Below are 17,120 nucleotides of genomic sequence, written 5' to 3'. Positions count from 1 at the left end.
AACCTACACTCGGGCTCCTCTGAGGATTTCTTCCACAGATCTTGGTGTTTCAGCACATGAATGGCTCGTGCTGATCGGATGAAGAGTTCGTGGTGGTGGATTGCGTCTCCTGGTGGACTGCACTGTGTATGACAGAGATGATGTACTAAACTCCACAGCTCGATTTGGCCAATTTCGAGTTGAAAGGATGGTACTGGACCCAGGCCTCATAAGTAGCTTGTCATCAAGATCTCTAGTAGCCAAATCAGAAACCCACAATGAAGTAAAGATCAGTATGTCAAGGAAGACAAGACTAACGGGGTAAAAAGCCTTAGACTAGAAACTACATTTAGGGGGAAATAAAGCAAAAATAAAAACCTTTCAATAAGTAACACTAGTTTCCAGATGGTACTCTAGCTCAGGCATGAGAATCTGTTCTTAAAAGTGGGACATTATTTCAATCATAAACATAATTTACTAGAATGGACATTTGGCAAAGCAAGTCCATTATCCACCTGCCATCACAGTCACTTTTTTAGTCACCAGTGAAGGCAAGCCTGAAGGACACCTACTCCAAAGTGCTTCCCAAAAATTTGCCATGATTCCTACTCTGTTTGAGGCATTCTTTTGTGCTGAAAGATTGTCACCAGAAAGACAACTGAAAGACAAATATTGCTGCTTGGGAGCAGTTGTGGCACCAGTGTGGCTCCCACTGTAGCAATTAAAGTGCTGAGCAAGTTGGAGCTGGCAGGGATTTGGGTTTGGGTTCCTTGGAAAGCTGGGAGTGGGCAAAGGGTCTTGTGCTGCCCAGAGCCAGAGCTGTTGGGACCACAGTAGCCCCATTTGCATAAATAACTGAAATACAACCCTTTTCTGTAAGTCGTCCAATAAATAAAATAATACCACACCTAAACAGTTCAGTAGCTTAAATACTGCCCTACAGATTCAGGTGTGTATTTTTTTTTTTTCTTTTAAAGCAAGTGAGCCGGGCGCGGTGGCTCACGCCTGTAATCCCAGCACTTTGGGAGGCCGAGGCGGGCGGATCACGAGGTCAGGAGATCGAGACCATCCTGGCTAACACGGTGAAACCCCGTCTCTACTAAAAATACAAAAAATTAGCCGGGCGTGGTGGCGGGCGCCTGTAGTCCCAGCTACTCGGGAGGCTGAGGCAGGAGAATGGCGTGAACCCGGGAGGCGGAGCTTGCAGTGAGCCGAGATCGCGCCACTGCACTCCAGCCTGGGCGACAGAGCGAGACTCCGTCTCAAAAAAAAAAAAAAATAAAATAAAGCAAGTGAGAGGACATTTGACTATTTTAAGACATCTAAGAGTATCCGCACAATTAAATGGAAGAGAAGTGAAAGAATAACGCAGCTAAGCTCTGCCATTTGCTCCTATAGCTTTCAGCAAGTTCCTCAACCTTTCAGGCCATTTTGGTGTCCTCTAGTGCAAAACATGGCACCGTGCTTGGAGGACTTTGAAGGGATGCTGCCCATCAAGGAACAGGGCTAAACCTGGAGACTGTTCTGGTCTTCCTGCCTCTCTAGCAATTCACTTATGCCTTTTTTTTTTTTTTTAAACACACCCTAACTGCTTTCTAATTACAAAATGTTTAGGCTTTAGCTGCCCTATGTTCACCTTTATTTTGTTCTATGAACTTCCGGATTTGATTGTCTTCTCTAGCCAGGTGACTTTTAGATCGGTCTCCAGATCCGACCTCTTCCACATTTCCAGTGAGATGGCCCCTCACTGTAAACACACCCCAGAAGAAACCCATCTTTTCCGCCAACAGAGGCTTCCCTCAAGCTTGAAATCGAGATAACTTTGATTCCTCTATTTCTATAGAATTTCACTTACTTGACATTATCATCTCCCAAAATAGCTCATTCGTTTCTCACCCTGTGTGGCCGCTTGAGTGCAGACCCTTAGTAGCTCATGCGTGGAGACTCCTGCATTGACCCCTTACCTTCAGTTCCTTCCACTCCATCCATTTACACTATGGTGAAATCGATCTTTCAGATTCCTGATTTAAATATATGTGCTCCCAAACCAAAATTCATACATTGCTGGAAGGAGTGTAAAATGGTACAACTCCTTTGGGAAATCATATGGCAGTTTCCTGTGAAACTAAACATATACCTGTGCTATGACCCTTTCATTTCTAGGTATCAACTCAAGAGAAATGAGACCGTAAAACCACAAAAAAGACCTATACAAGAATATTTAGAGTAACTTTATTATGTGTAATACCTCTAACCTGGAAATGACCCGTGTTAATTAATTAACAGGAGAGCAGATGGATAAATTGTGTGTATTACAATAGAATACTCCTCAGCAAGGGAGGAGGCCATACACAACAACGTGGATGAATCCCAAAAACATGACACTCAAAACTCTCCACAATCTGGTCCTAACATTCATTAGTTCCATAGTCACTTCTTTCCCGCTAATCACACCATGGTCTATTTTAATTCTAGAAGATTGTCAATTATCTTTGATCAGAAGCATTAAAGTTCTGACCTATTTTCCGTTCTTCTATGTCAAAAGTGATCTGCTATCTTTCCTAAATATTTTGTATTTTCTTATCTCCAAACCTTTCCCCATATCATTCCTCCTACCTAGAATGCCCTTGCTGCTCTCCTTTGCTTATCCAAAGCCCCATCTTTCAAGGACAAGTTCAAAACCTACACTTACCCACCAGAATGCTTTGGGGCTGTCATAGCACTCATTCTGGACAGCACGCACATGGCACTCAGTTACAAAAATGCCGCATATGGTTAGGTCTTTTTTTACCCACGTATGTCTTCTCTTTCCAGTTACATTATCAGCCCCCTGATGGTGGAGACCATGTCCCTTGGATGTTTTATTCCCCAGGAGTTTTTGTGGTTGCTTGGTTGGCACTCAATACATGCATACTGATAAACTGATTTTGCTTTCCCTCTATTTCCCTTTTACACTGTATAGTCTGAAAATGTTGAACTTCTTACAGGAGCTTGTCCATTAGGGAGAGATTTCTTGGCTGTAGAGGCATTCCATGAACCAAGAGATCATTCACATTTGGCTGATGTCTGCTTGCTTGACAGAGACTCATCTACGTGTTGAAAGAAGACAGTACTCTTGATCAGTTGGAGAAGATACCTGTTTGGTTTTCCAACTTTGCCAAAAGTTAATATTTCCAATTTGGTTATTTATACTTTATCCCCATGCTTTAATTTTTATAACATCTTGGGGCCCGTAGCTGGGACCCCAAGTCAACTGTCCATGTGATAGGGTCCCTCCTTTCCTCTCCATTCCTAAATGACAGCAGGTAGGGGAAGCCTGATCAATCTGGATGAAAACAATTAACAGCCCTCTTACGGGGAGTGAGGACCTTTATTATTATTGTTTACATTAAAATAGAAGAGAAAACTCACAGACAAAATATGGAACAATAATAGAAAATAATAAGGGGAAACTCTAACTTAATCTCTTTCATCATCACACAATCCTGCACTCTGTACAAACTAATCCTTCTCTTTCACTACCTGTGGAGCAGGTCAGCCCTCAATGATAACCTAAATCCTGAAGACTCTGTACTAGGAGGTAAGCTTATCTGTTCTAATTTTAGCAGGATGTAATGTTTCTTGGACTGGCATTGCCCCCCTAGAGCCCTGCTTGTTTTCTCAGGTCATCAGCTCATTGGCTTTTCTGGCAGTCTCCGCTGCCACAGAATGTATTTTCCTTCCTCTTTCTCTTCAGAATGTTTGAATTAACTCTTCTCCTTTCTTAGGTCATCAGCGACCAGAACGTCTAACTATTCAGGGCTTAGGTCACTAAACCACGGCCACACCAGTTCAACATGCAGCAGTGCTTTACTACCGCAAAGGGAACATTAATTTACCTGGTTCATCCCTGGTGTGGTGACTTACGAGCCTTCATAATTTTCTCTTCTTTTTTCTGAGACGGAGTCTTGCTCTGTCACCCAGGTTGGAGTGCAGTGGCGTAATCTCGGCCCACTGCTACCTCTGCCTCCCAGGTTCAAGTGATTCTCCTGCCTCAGCCTCCAGAGTAGCTGGCACTACAGGTGCCTGCCACCATGCCCAGCTAGTTTTTGTATTTTTAGTATAGATGAGGTTTCACCAAATTGGCCAGGCTGGTCTTGAACTCCTGGCCTCAAATGACCCGCCCACCTTGGCCTAATTTTCTTTTTAAATACCTGTTTTGTAAATCCAGCTGTATAACATCTGGCCAATATGCCAACACCTTTCTCTGGTTTTTTTTTCCACCTTAAAAGTAACACCAGGAAACTATTGTGTAGGAACTGAGACTACATAAATCATTACACAGGGATAAGACCAATCTCATCTGCCTCCTGCAAGAAATACCATCTTTGTGCTTGTTCAGACTCACTTGAAATAGCTTTTCTCTTTGTTTTTGTTTGATTTTTATACCTGGTTTATGAGTACTAAACATCCAAAAGGCAAAAAAGTTAACAGATTTAAATATTAAAAAACAAAAACAGCCTGGGTATGGTGGCGACTCAGGAGGCTGAGGTGGGAAGGTGGCTTGAGCTCAGGAGTTTGAGACCAGCCTGGGCAACACAGTGAGACTCCTCTCTCTAAAAAACAAACAGGGACCAGGTGCGGTGGCTCATGCCTGTAATTCCAGCACTTTGGGAGCCTGAGGCAGGTGGATCTCATGAGGCCAGGAGTTCGAGACTGGCCTGGCCAACATGGTGAAACTCTGTCTCTACCAAAAATACAGAAATCAGCCGAGTGGTGGTGCACATCTGTAATCCCAGGTACTCAGGAGGCTGAGGCACAAGAACTGGTTGAACCTGGGAGGCGGAGGTTGCAGTGAGCCGAGATCATGCCACTGCGCTCCAGCCTGGGTGACAGAGCGAGACTGTCTCAAAAAAAATGAAAAAATAAAAAATAAACAGGGTGGGCCAAGTTGAGAGAAAAAGGAAGGAAAAACTCGAAGGAGGCGTTCAAAGGACAATCATAGAGAATCTAAGATGAGTCATTTTTATCATAAGGGTATCCTCCATTCTTCCCAAAACAGACTTAGGCTGACCACATGGTTGATTCTAGGTTGCACAACTTACAGATGCCTCCTTAGAAGAGCTGACTGATAAATATTTATCAACTCTAATTTGCTATTAATATTTTAAACTGAAACCAATGCAAAGAGTCACTGGATTATTATGATAAACACATAACTGTACTAAAACATATTGAGTCAGAAATCATACAAGTAAGGCAAACAACTCTGAGCAAATTTCCTCTGGTGAGAGTAGCCCTGGGGTCTCCAACTGATCCCTCTGGGGCTTACCGGATTTGAGGTAATGGACAGCACCTTAGACTGTGGCACTCGCGGTAACACCAAAGGATGTGGTTCACTCAGCACACAGGAACTTTCTGAATCGGGTCTGGTAACTGCAACATTACTCTCATCATCTGGGCAAAGGAACAGGATATATTATCCATGGATAATCTTCTGGCCCACAGCAACAGTATTGTGAAAAAAGATCTCTCCTGAGAATTCATAATCTCAAACAAGGCTTCACTTATCTTTGCAGTACAATTTTATGCCACCTGCATGGTTCAAAAAAACCCCTCAAACCAAGACTAGTTGAAAGTGGTTTCCCAGGCTGATGATGCCTACTGGTACCTGGCAGAAAGAGAAAAAGATCTCTAGGGCACAGTTGTCCTACATACCTTTGGAGTTGACAGAAATATTTTACAACTGTGCTGTCCAGTGTGGTAGTAGCCACCACCCTCCTATAGCTATAGAGCACTTAGAATGTGGCTAGGGAGTGAGGAGCTGAATTTTAAATTTAATTTTAACTTACGGCCAAACGTGGCTGGTGCCTACTCTATTGGACAGTATAGCTCTAGGGAAACCATTAATCCAGACCTCAATTCCCACAGGTAAAGTTATGAGATTAGAAATCACTGTTAAGAATCACATCCACGAAGAAACAAGGCATCTTGAAAAAGAGCAGGCAGGAACAGCATAGTCGGATCAGCAAGGACTTCAGAAATTGGAATTGACAGATGTAGAATGTAAAACAAAAGCAGAAATAGAAAATACGACTAAGAGCAAGACACCATACAAATGACCAAGCAGGCTGGGCATGGTGGCTGACATCTGTAATCCCGGCACTGTGGGAGGCTGAGGCAGATTGCTTGAGGCCAGTAGTTCAAGACCAGCTTGGGCAACATAAGGAGACCACCATCTCTACAAAAAAAATTAAAATTAGCTGGGCATGGTGGCACGTGCCCTTGGTCCCAGCTACTTGGGAGGCTGAGGTGGGAGGACAGCTTCAGCCCAGGTAGTTGAGGCTGTAGTGAGCTGTGATGGCCCCACTGCACTCCAGCCTGGGCAACAGAGTGAAACCCTGTTTCAATAAATAAAAATAAAAAATAAATATTTTTCTTCATTAATTTAGACTTTAAAACTGTCTTGATTAAAAGTTAAAATCATTATAAAAACAAGTTATAAATAGGTGATTACATTTCACCAGAGTTTTATATACTTTGAGGTTACAGTTCACAGACCATGTAGCCCTACTGCATATATTGCAAACCTGCATGCAGTTTGGCTTTTCTCTTCACATAGAGGTTGGGAAAGTTGCTCTAATAATAGAGATAGGTTTGTACCAGCACCTGTCAGTTTGTTCTAACAACAATGAACCAACTGGTCCATGACAAAGCCAAAACTGCAAGTGTTCTCTTTCTGTACTTCCAGGTATTATAATAAAAAGTAATGACAACAGCTAACATTTACTGAGCTCTTAAATATTACAGGAACTACTCTATATACTTTCATGTAACTGGTTTATTTCTTAAACAATACTATGAAATAGATATTAGTATTTATACTCATTTTATAGATAAACTGAGGCTCAAAGAAGTTAAGCAACTAGCCAAGAATCTAAATAAAGTTAGTGTCAGAGCCAGTGGTCCAACCCAGGTTGTCTGGCAACAAAGTCTGTATCTTTTTTTTGAGACAGAGACTCGCTCTGTCGCCCAGGCTGGAACGTGGTGGCGCAAGCTCCGCTCACTGCAAGCTCTGCCTCCCACGTTCATGCCATTCTCCTGCCTCAGCCTCCCAAGTAGCTGGGACTACAGGTGCCCGCCACCACACCCGCTTAATTTTTGTATTTTTAGTAGAGATGGGGTTTCACCATGTTAGCCAGGATGGTCTTGATCTCCTGACCTCATGATCCACCCGCCTCGGCCTTCCAAAATGCTGGGATTATAGGTGTGAACCACTGTGCCCGGCCCAAAGTCTGTACTTTTAATCATTATATGCCACTGCTTCTCATGGGGATCACATTGTAGAGCAGGGTTGGCAAACTATAGCCCATGGGTCAAATCTGGCCTGCTACTTAAAAAAAAAAAAAAAAAAAAAATTATTGTGGTAAAATACACATGACTTACCATTTTACACTCATGTTACTTAACAACAGGGATACCTTCTGAGAATGGCATTATTAGGTGATTCTGTTGTGTGAAGTCTGAGTGTATTTACACAAACCTAGGTGATACAGCCTATTACACACCTTAGCTAAATGGTACAGCCTGTTGCTCCTAGGCACAGGCCTGTACAGCATGTTACTGTACTGAATACTGGGGGCAACTATAACACAATGGTTAGCATTTGTATATTTAAACAAGCCTGAACATAGGAAAGGTACGATAAAATTATGGTACAAAAGATAAAAATGGTACAGGTACCTTGTATAGGGTACTTACCATGAATGGAGCTTACAGGAATGAAAGTTGCTCTGAGTGAGTCACTGAGTGAGTGGTGAGTGAATGTGAAGGCCTAGGTCATTACTGGACTGTCTATAAACACTGTACATTTAGGTTACACTACATTTTTAAAAATTTCTTCAAAAAATTACCCTTAGTTATACTTTTTGACTTTATAAATTTTTTATTTTTTTAACTTTTTGATCCTTTTGAAATAACAGCTTAAGGCACAAACACTGTACAACTGTACAAAAATATTTTTTCTTTATTTCCTTATTCTATGAGGTTTGCCTATTTTTTAATTAATTTTTACTGTTTAATCTTTTTGTTAAAATCTAAGACACAAACACACACATTAGCCTAGGCCTACATAGGATGAGGATCATCAATATCACTGTCTTCCACCTACACTTCCTGTCCCACCGGAAGGTCTTCAAAGGTTGTGTAACACACATGGAGCTGTCATCTCCTGTGGTAACAATGCCTTCTTCCGGAATACCTCCTGAAGGACCTACCTGAGGCTATTTTACAGTTAACTTTAAAAGACATGGTAGGAGAGCACTCTAATGATAAAAATATAGTATATACATAAACCAGTAACATAATCGTTTATTATGAAGTATATGTACTGTACATAATTGTTTATGCTGTATTTTTATATGACTGGCAGTGCAGTAGGTTTGTTTATACCAGCATCACCACAAACACATCAGTAATGAGTTGTGCTTTGACTTTACGACAACTACAATGTCATTAGGTGATAGGAGTTTTTCAGCTCCATTATAATCTTATGATACCATCATATATGTGGTCCAACATTGACCAAAGTGTCATTATGCCACACAGGACTGTATACAATTCAGCAGCATTAGTTACATTCATGATGTTGTGCAACCCTTACCTCTATCTAGTTCAATAACTTTTTATCACCCCAAAATGAAACCCCATACCTGTTACTACTGCCTGTTTTTCAAAATAACGGTGTGGCTGGGTGCGGTGGCTCACACCTGTAATCCCAGCACTTTGGGAGGCCGAGGTGGGCAGATCACCTGAGGTCAGGAGTTCGAGACCAGCCTGGCCAACATAGTGAAACCCCATCTCTACTAAAAATACAAAAAATAGCTGGGTGTGGTGGCAGGCACTTGTAATCCCAGCTACTCGGGAGGCTGAGGCAGGAGAATCACTTAAACCCAGGAGGCGGAGCTTGCAGTGAGCCGAGATCACACCACTGCACTCCAGCCTGGGCCACGGAGCGAGACTGTCTCAAAAAAAAAAAAAAAAAGTTGTAATAATCATTTGTTTATTTTCATAGTGGTATAGTATTCCATTGTATGAATATATCACATTCTACTGTTGATGGACATGTGGGTAGTTTCTGATGTATGTTTTCTAGTTATTTATGAACATTCTTGCACCTATCTTTTGGTGAACATATGTACTGAGTATGTACTAGTGTACACAGCCAAGCTCATTCATTTACATCTTATTTATGGCTGCTTTCATGCTACAAGGGCAGAGTTGAGTAGTTGCAACAGAGACTGGATGGTTGTCAAAGACTGAAATCTTTACCACCAGCCTCTGCATAGACAGTTGTTTCCTGACCCCTGTTTTAAGGTATTTCAGTCAACCTACTAAATGCCAATTAGAGATCCTCCAGCTCCATTTCATGATGTCTTGTTTTTAGACTTTAGTCTCAAAATTACAGTTACAATACAATAAAATAATCTTAATTTATGAAGGCACAGAAAAATAAAAATATTAATTCACAGCCCAACACTGGTAAATTGTGAAAGGTGAAATAAGATTTTATCTGGTACGTGGTGGTTGATACACTGAAACTGGAAGGAGTTCCTTTGTTTATTACCAGGGTTTATTATTATGGGAGTCTGGGTATGACTCTGGACTTTTAATTACCACCTGTCCTGTGTCTCAAAAAAATTAACCTCATATAATATAAACTAGTTCATTTTAAAGAGAGTGCTAGTCCTATTCTCTAATACAAGCTTAAAAAAAAAAAAAACCTAACACACATACAACATAGTGGCTTAAAAATAAAACAAACCCACAAAGACCACACATCAAGTGTGGCAAATGTGGAGCAACTGGAACTCTCACACAATACTGGAGAGGCTGTAAGTAGGTATAACCACTTTGAAAATTTTTTTGGCCATATCCACTGAAGTTAGAATAGCATATCCTCTGACCTAGCAATTCTACCCTTATGTGTCTAGTACTTAAGTTCATCAAAAGACATATACAAAAATATTCATAATAGTATTATATTCTAGACAAACCACCCACATATCCATCAACAGTAGGGTGTGATATAGTCATACAATGGAACACTAAGCAATGGGAATAAACTTGTTGCGAGCAAAACATAACTGAATTTAACAAATATAATATTGAATAAAAGAAGCCAGATGCATAAGGGTATATACTATATGAATCCATTCTTACAAAATTTTAAAACAGGCAAAATTAATCTGTGCTGTTGGAAGTCAGGATGGGGTTACTCTTGTGGGGGTAGGGATTAAGTAGCTGACTGAAAGAAAGCATGAGAAAGGCTTCTGGAGTACTGGCAATATTCTTGATCTGGGTGCTGGTCATAAAAGCATACTGTTTTTCTTTTTAGAGACAGGGTCTTGCACGGTCATCCAGGCTGAAGTATATTAGCACAGTCATAGCTCACTGCAGTCTGAAACTCCTGGGATTAAGGGATCCTCCTGCTTTAGTCCCCTGAGTAGCTAGGACTACAGGCATGCACCACCACGCCCTGGCTAATTATTTTTACTTTTTGTAGAGACAAAAAATCCTCAAGCTTACTTGATGTAAATTTACTTTGTAATTTTCTATGTGTATATTACACTTCAATAAAAACTTTTTTTTCCCTTTTACTCTTGGCAAGCTGTGATTCAATAAAAAGTTTAAAAATGTTGGACTTCTGCTTCCAGCCAAGATGGAGTAACATGAACTGGGTTTACTCTCCTAAAACAATGAAACAATGGCTTTCAAGACCACTGTATATCAGATAATGAAAGTTAGTAAACCCTGAGATGATAAACAAATGAGACTGGACCTGCAATTGCCTTGAAAAAGTTTCCAAGATATGGCATAAAGAGTGGGAACTGAGGCACAGCCTGGTGGACTCCCTGAGTTGAGAGTCCAGAGACCAAGGCAGCTCGGATTCATAGAACAGGGTATCTTAGAGCAGAGAAATACACAGGAAGAGAACCCATGATATCTGCAGAGGGTGGGGCATCATTTGAGCATTCAAAATGTACTATCAGTGCACGTATGAGAAGAAGCCACCTGAGGCTAGGAAAAAAAAACGTGAAAGAAGGGAACAGTACTTGCTGCTCACGTGGAACAAGGCATACTGCCTGTTCCCACTCTCCAGACCAGAAAAACTCAATTCATGGAGCACTGGGCAGAATAAGATCTTGCCTCCATAGGTGGGTAATAATTAGCTCTAGACTGAACATTGCTCCAGACCTAACAAATCATAAAAGAAAGACCAGAATGGATCAAACTGTTTGCAAGTAACTTAATTGCATTTCAGAACAAAGCTCAAGAAAATATGCAGTAATAAAAAGAAATTCATCCCTTAGTAAGGTAAAATGCACAATGTATGAAATCTAATCAAAGATCACCAGGCAGGAAAATACAAGCCATAATGAAGGAAGTATCAACTGAAACCAACCTAGAATTAACACAGATATTCAAATTATTCCACATTTTCAAAATATCAAATAGAGACATGGAAAATATATATGTCTCTCTCAAATCATACTTTGAGATGAAAATGACAATATCTCACATGAAATACACTAAATGAGCAGATTCAACGTTGTAGAAGAAAAGATAATGAACACTGATGGCATAACAATAGCAATTGCCCAGAATGAAATACACACAGAAAAAAAAGAATACAAAAAAAATTTTTTAAAAGCATGAGTTACCTGAGGGATCAATGATCAAATGGACTAATTTATGAGTGACCGAAGTCCTGACGGATGATGGGGGACAGAAGAAAAAATCTGAAGAAATAATGGCTGAAAGCTTTCCAAACAATGAAAACAAACCTACAAATCTATGAAGTTAAACAAACTCCAGGCAGAAGAAACATGGGGAAAACTACATTAAGGCACATCATAATCAAATTGTTCAAAACCAGTGATACAGAGAAAATCTTAGCAGCCAGAAAAAAAAAATACATGCACAAAGGAACAAAGATAAGGATGACAACAAATTTCTTTTCAGAAACAATGCAAGCGAGAAGAAATGGACAGCATTTTAAAAGTACTAGAAGGCAAACTATTCACATAGTTCATAAAATTATCTTGCGAAAATGAAAGCAAAATAAAGGAATTTTCATATCTACAAAAGAAACAGTTAATCACTAGCAGACCCACATACAAGAAATATTAATGGACATTTTTCAGGCTGAAAGAATTTAAAAAATTTTTTTAAAAATAAGATTCATATAACATAAAATTCATCATTTTAACCATTTTAAAGTATGCAGTTCAGTGGTTTCTAATATAGTCACAATGTTGTGCAATCATTACCACTACGTAATTTCAAAAAATTTCTATCACTCCAAAAAGAAACACGGTACCTCTCAATTTCCCTCTTCATCCATCCCCCAGCAACCACTAAACTCTGTCTCTATGGCTCTGCCTATTCTGGACATTTCATATGAATGGAATCATACCATATACATGGTGCTTTGTGATTGGCTTCTTTCATTTAGCATATTTTCAAGGTTCATCCATGTTGTAACATGTATCAGTACTTAATTCCTCTTTGTGGCTGAATAATATTCCATTGCATGGTGTACTAGTCTGCTAGGGCTGCCATAACAAAATAGCACTGATTGGGTGGATTACACAATGGACATTTATTTTCTCACAGTTCTGGAGGCCAGAAGTCCAAGATCAAGGTGCTGTCCTGGCTTTCCGGTGGCCACCTTCTTTCTCTGTCCTCACATGGCCTTTTCTCCACGTGTAAATAGAAAGAGATCTCCGCTGTCCCTTCCTCTTCTTACAAGGACACCAGCCCTATTGGATTAGGAGCCCACTCTTATTACCTCAGAACCTGAATTACCTCCCTAAAAGCCTGTCTCCAAATACAGTCACTTTGGGGGTTAGGGTTTCAACATATGAATTTTAGGGGGGAAACAATTCATCCCACAACACATGGATAAACCCAATTTTGTTCATTCATCAGCTGATGGACATTTGGGTTGTTTCCACTTCTTGGCTATTATGAATAATGCTGCTATGAGCATTCATGTTCAAGTTTTTGTATGGACATATGTTTTCAGTTCCTTTTTTATATACCTAGGAGTGGAATTTTCTTGGTCTTTTGACAATTTTGTGTTTAACATTCTGAGGAGCTGCCAAATTGTTTCCACAATAGCTGCAGCATTTTATATTTCCACTGCAATGTATGAGGGTTCCAATTTCTCCGTATCTTTACTAACACTTGTTATTTTTCTTTTAAGAAATAAAATGTAATTAAAAATATATATACACATAGCCATCCTAGTGGGCATGAGGTGGTATCTCGTTGTGGTTTTTATTTGCACTTCCCTAATGACTAACGATGTACAGCGTCTTTCATGTGCTTATTGACCATTGGTGTATCTTCTTTGGAGAAATATCTATCCAAATTATTTGCCCATTTTAAAATTGGGTTGTTTGAGCTTTTATTATTGAGTTATAGTTCTTTACCCTGGATACTAGATGCTTATCAGTTATATGATTTCTAAATATTTTCTCCCATTTCACAGGTTGTCTTTCGCTTCCTTGATAATGTCTTTTATAGCACAAAGTTTTACATTTTGATGAAGTCCAAATTATTTTTTCTTTTGCTGCTCATGCTTTTGGTGTCATATCTAAAGAATGTAATGTCAAATCCAAGGTCATGAAGAGTTACTCCTTTGTTTTCTTCTGAGAGTTTTATGATTTTGGCTCTCAAATTTAGGTCCTTGATCCATTGTGAGTTGATTTTTGTATATGGTATGAAGTCAGGATCCAACTTCATTCTTTTACAGGTGAATATACAGTTGTTCCAGTATCATCTGTTAAAGAGACTATTCTTCTCCCATTGAATGATCTTGGCACCCTTGAAAACTAATTGGCCACATATGTGTGGGTGTATTTCTGAACTTTTGATTCTATTCCATTGATCTATTTGTCTGTCCTTATGCCAGTTTCACACAACCAGTTTTGATTACTGCAGTTTTGTAGTAACTTTTTAAATCAGGAAGTGTGAATCCTCTAACTTTATTCTTTAGAAATATTGTTTTGACTATTCAAGGCCTCTCACATTTCCATGTGAACTTCAGGATCAGCTTGCCCATTTCTACAAAAAAAGGCAGCTAGAATTTTGATAGGGATTGTACTGAAACTGTAGATCTATTTGGGGAGTATTAACATCTTAACAATATTAAGCCTTCAACTCCATAAACATGGGATGTCTTTCCATTTCTTTAGGTCTCCTCTAATTTCTTTCTATAATACATAGTTTTCAGTGTGGAAGTCTTGTACTTCCTTGGTTACATTTATTTATTTTATTCTTCTTGATACTATTGTAAATGAATTCATTTCTTAATTTCCTTTTTGACTATTCATTGATACAGGTTGGAAGAATTTTGAGAAGCATGATAAAAAATGCATAAATTGCCCTGAACAGACTGAGAGCAGAAATCTAGACCTGGAACATGTTATTGGCCACTGGAGGGAGACACTTGTTATTTAGTGGCAAAAAGCTTAGTGAAATGGTCTCCTGTAGTCTCGTAGAAAGCACAACTTGTTAGTGATGACCCAATCCATGTGTTGAAAGTGAGGCCTAAGTTTTTTCTTGCTGCTTATAATAAAATGTAAGATGAGAGAGATAAATTGAGGGGAAAACTGTTCAACAAAAAGTAACCAGGACTTGATGATTTTGAAAATTCTCGGTCTCTCTAGAGGATGAAAGATGCTAATATTGGACAGAGAGATCTAGAGAAAAAAAGGTGTGAGTAGACAACCTTTTACTAATATCTCAGAAAGATCAAAAGATTATTCACTCACACAAAGGGTTCTCTCAAGAGATTAAGGGTTTATCTCAAAGATCCTCTTAACCAAACCACAGAGTCTTTATGAAACTTAAGAGCTTTGTCTCTCAGCCAGCCATTCAAGCAGGACCCTAAGATAGAGAAGAAATTATCTGAAAAGATACAGATATGGCTTTTGTCTAATTTGGTAAACCCCACTGATACCATGAAGAGCCAAAAAGTTTTTAAGAAAATTATTTCAACAGAAAAACTGCCAATTTGGACTAAAGGGACAGAGTCACTACAAAATGGAAGAAGGTTGTCAGACCCCCAAAGTTCTACTGGCAAGAAGCAGCCTGATAGAACTACTTAGCTACAAACACATGCTACCTTTCATGAAAAAATGAAAGATGATTCAGAGGGTGAAACCAGGCACCCAGAGAATGGAGCAAAGAACTGCAGAGGATTAGTCCCAGGTCTCGAAACTTAGTCATGGAACTCCCAATATTTACCCAGCTGGATTTCAGAATTGCTATGAACCCTTTTTTTAACCTTCCATTCCCCACTCCTTTTAACTGTGCTATCTATAACTATTATCCTTTGCCTGTCCCACTCTTGTATGTTGGGTGTGTTGGGGTCAGACAACTTGTCTCTTTAGTTTCACAGATCTACAGATGGAGAGAAATTGTGTATAGAACCTGTACTGAATAGATTACATCTAGGAACATCATCCACACCAGGACCTGATTTAGATGATAAGATTCTGGACCTTTGAGCTGATGCTACAATGGGATGGGACTCTTGAAAACCACGTGAGTGAGGTGAATGTATTTTGCATGTGGGAGAACATGAATCATTGGGGCATGTAGTAGACAGACTCTAAGGTGGCCCATGCATGATTCCTACCTCTTGGTGTTCATGCCTATGTGTAATCCCCCCACTCTGAGTGTGGGCAAGACTTGTGACTTGCTTCAGACCAATAGATAATGGTAAAGGTAATGGGATGTCATTCCCATGATCACATTATATTATATAGGGTTTTGTCTTGTTAGTCCACTAGCTCTCAGTCTTTCTTACTGGCTTTGAAGAATAAAGCTGACATAAATACTACAGCTATAAGGAACTGTATGCTTCTAAGAATACACAAAAGTGTAAATGGCTTCTTCTCTAGTTGAGTCTCCACATGAGAGCCCAGCCCTGGCCAACACCTTAAACGCAGCCAGGTGAAACCCTAAACAGAGAACTAGCTAAGCTGTTCCTGGACTTCAGACTCACAAATATGTGAGGTATGTTGTTTGAAGCCACTGTTTGTGACAGTTTGTTAAGCAACACAGAAAACCTACATAAACAATTCTTAACAAGTGAAATGTATATCTAACTATAAGCCAGCCATTCTACTATGAAGAATTTACCCAACAGAAAAAAATATGTATGCCTCCAATTTCTTGTACAATAGTGCTCATAACACCTTTACATGTAATGGCTCAAAGCTGAAAAGAATCAAACTGGCCATCAACAGATAAACAAATTGTGATGCAATGGAATACTACTCAGCAATAAAAAGGAATAAATTATTGATACACATAATGACAGCAATGAATCTCAAAATCATTATCCTGAGTGAAAGAAGCCAGACAAAGAATGCATACGATTCCACTCACATGAAACTCTACAAAATGCAAACTAATCTACAGTGGCAGAAAGCAGATCACTCTTTTTGTGATAATCACTTTGGAGATGCAGAGATAGGCAAGGGCAGGAGGCAGGGATTATGAAAGGCATAAACTTTTGGGGGTGATGGTTATGTTCACTATATTGATTGTGGTGATGGTTTCATGGGTGTATACATATGTCAGAACTTATAACACACTTTAAATATGTAGTTTGAGGGGCTCTACCCTCCCTGGTGGCAGGCCCAAGTGCATTTTGAGAATTTAATACTGGGGTGCACCCTGTCCTTGAGCCAAGTTTGAGTTGATGTTGCCGCAGCTGCCACCTGGTAGAGTAGGGACAGGGAAGCCAAGCTCTCCTATGCATACCTAGGACAATACCTAATTCCCTGGTATAGGCTGCTGTGAGACCAAGACTTGAGTGGACTGTACTCCTCACATCTTCTTGCTCATACTGCTCACCTAAGAGAGGTCCCATCCTCTGTGGTCACAAGGTCATAGCTGGCACCATTTTGATAGTTTAATGCTGCAATTTCATTAAACCACAAAGACAAAAGACAGAGAAAAAGAAACATAATTTATAAAACAACTCAAAAACAATCATCAATATGACAGAAACAAAGTCTCACATATCAATGTTAACCTGAATATAAGTGCATTAAATGGTCCACTTAAAAGACACAGAT

General features: G+C 39.7%; 1 protein-coding gene across 12 annotated transcripts in view; it reads right to left on the bottom strand.

Moving 5' to 3' along the window:
* FAM149B1 (family with sequence similarity 149 member B1) overlaps nucleotides 1-17,120 on the bottom strand; it is a 78,596-nt gene that overhangs the window by 9,026 nt on the left and 52,450 nt on the right. For all 12 annotated transcript variants that reach the window (XM_009458700.5, XM_063780760.1, XM_063780762.1 and 9 more), the window contains 3 exons: nucleotides 5,291-5,415; nucleotides 2,965-3,068; nucleotides 8-232 (listed from right to left, as the gene is read on the bottom strand). In XM_009458700.5, the coding sequence (XP_009456975.2) occupies nucleotides 8-232; nucleotides 2,965-3,068; nucleotides 5,291-5,415 (454 nt within the window). The remainder of the gene's footprint in view (nucleotides 1-7; nucleotides 233-2,964; nucleotides 3,069-5,290; nucleotides 5,416-17,120) is intronic.

This window comes from Pan troglodytes, chromosome 8, assembly GCF_028858775.2.
Source record: "Pan troglodytes isolate AG18354 chromosome 8, NHGRI_mPanTro3-v2.0_pri, whole genome shotgun sequence".
NCBI lineage: Eukaryota > Metazoa > Chordata > Mammalia > Primates > Hominidae > Pan > Pan troglodytes.
This window is presented reverse-complemented; position numbering and strand designations above follow the sequence as displayed.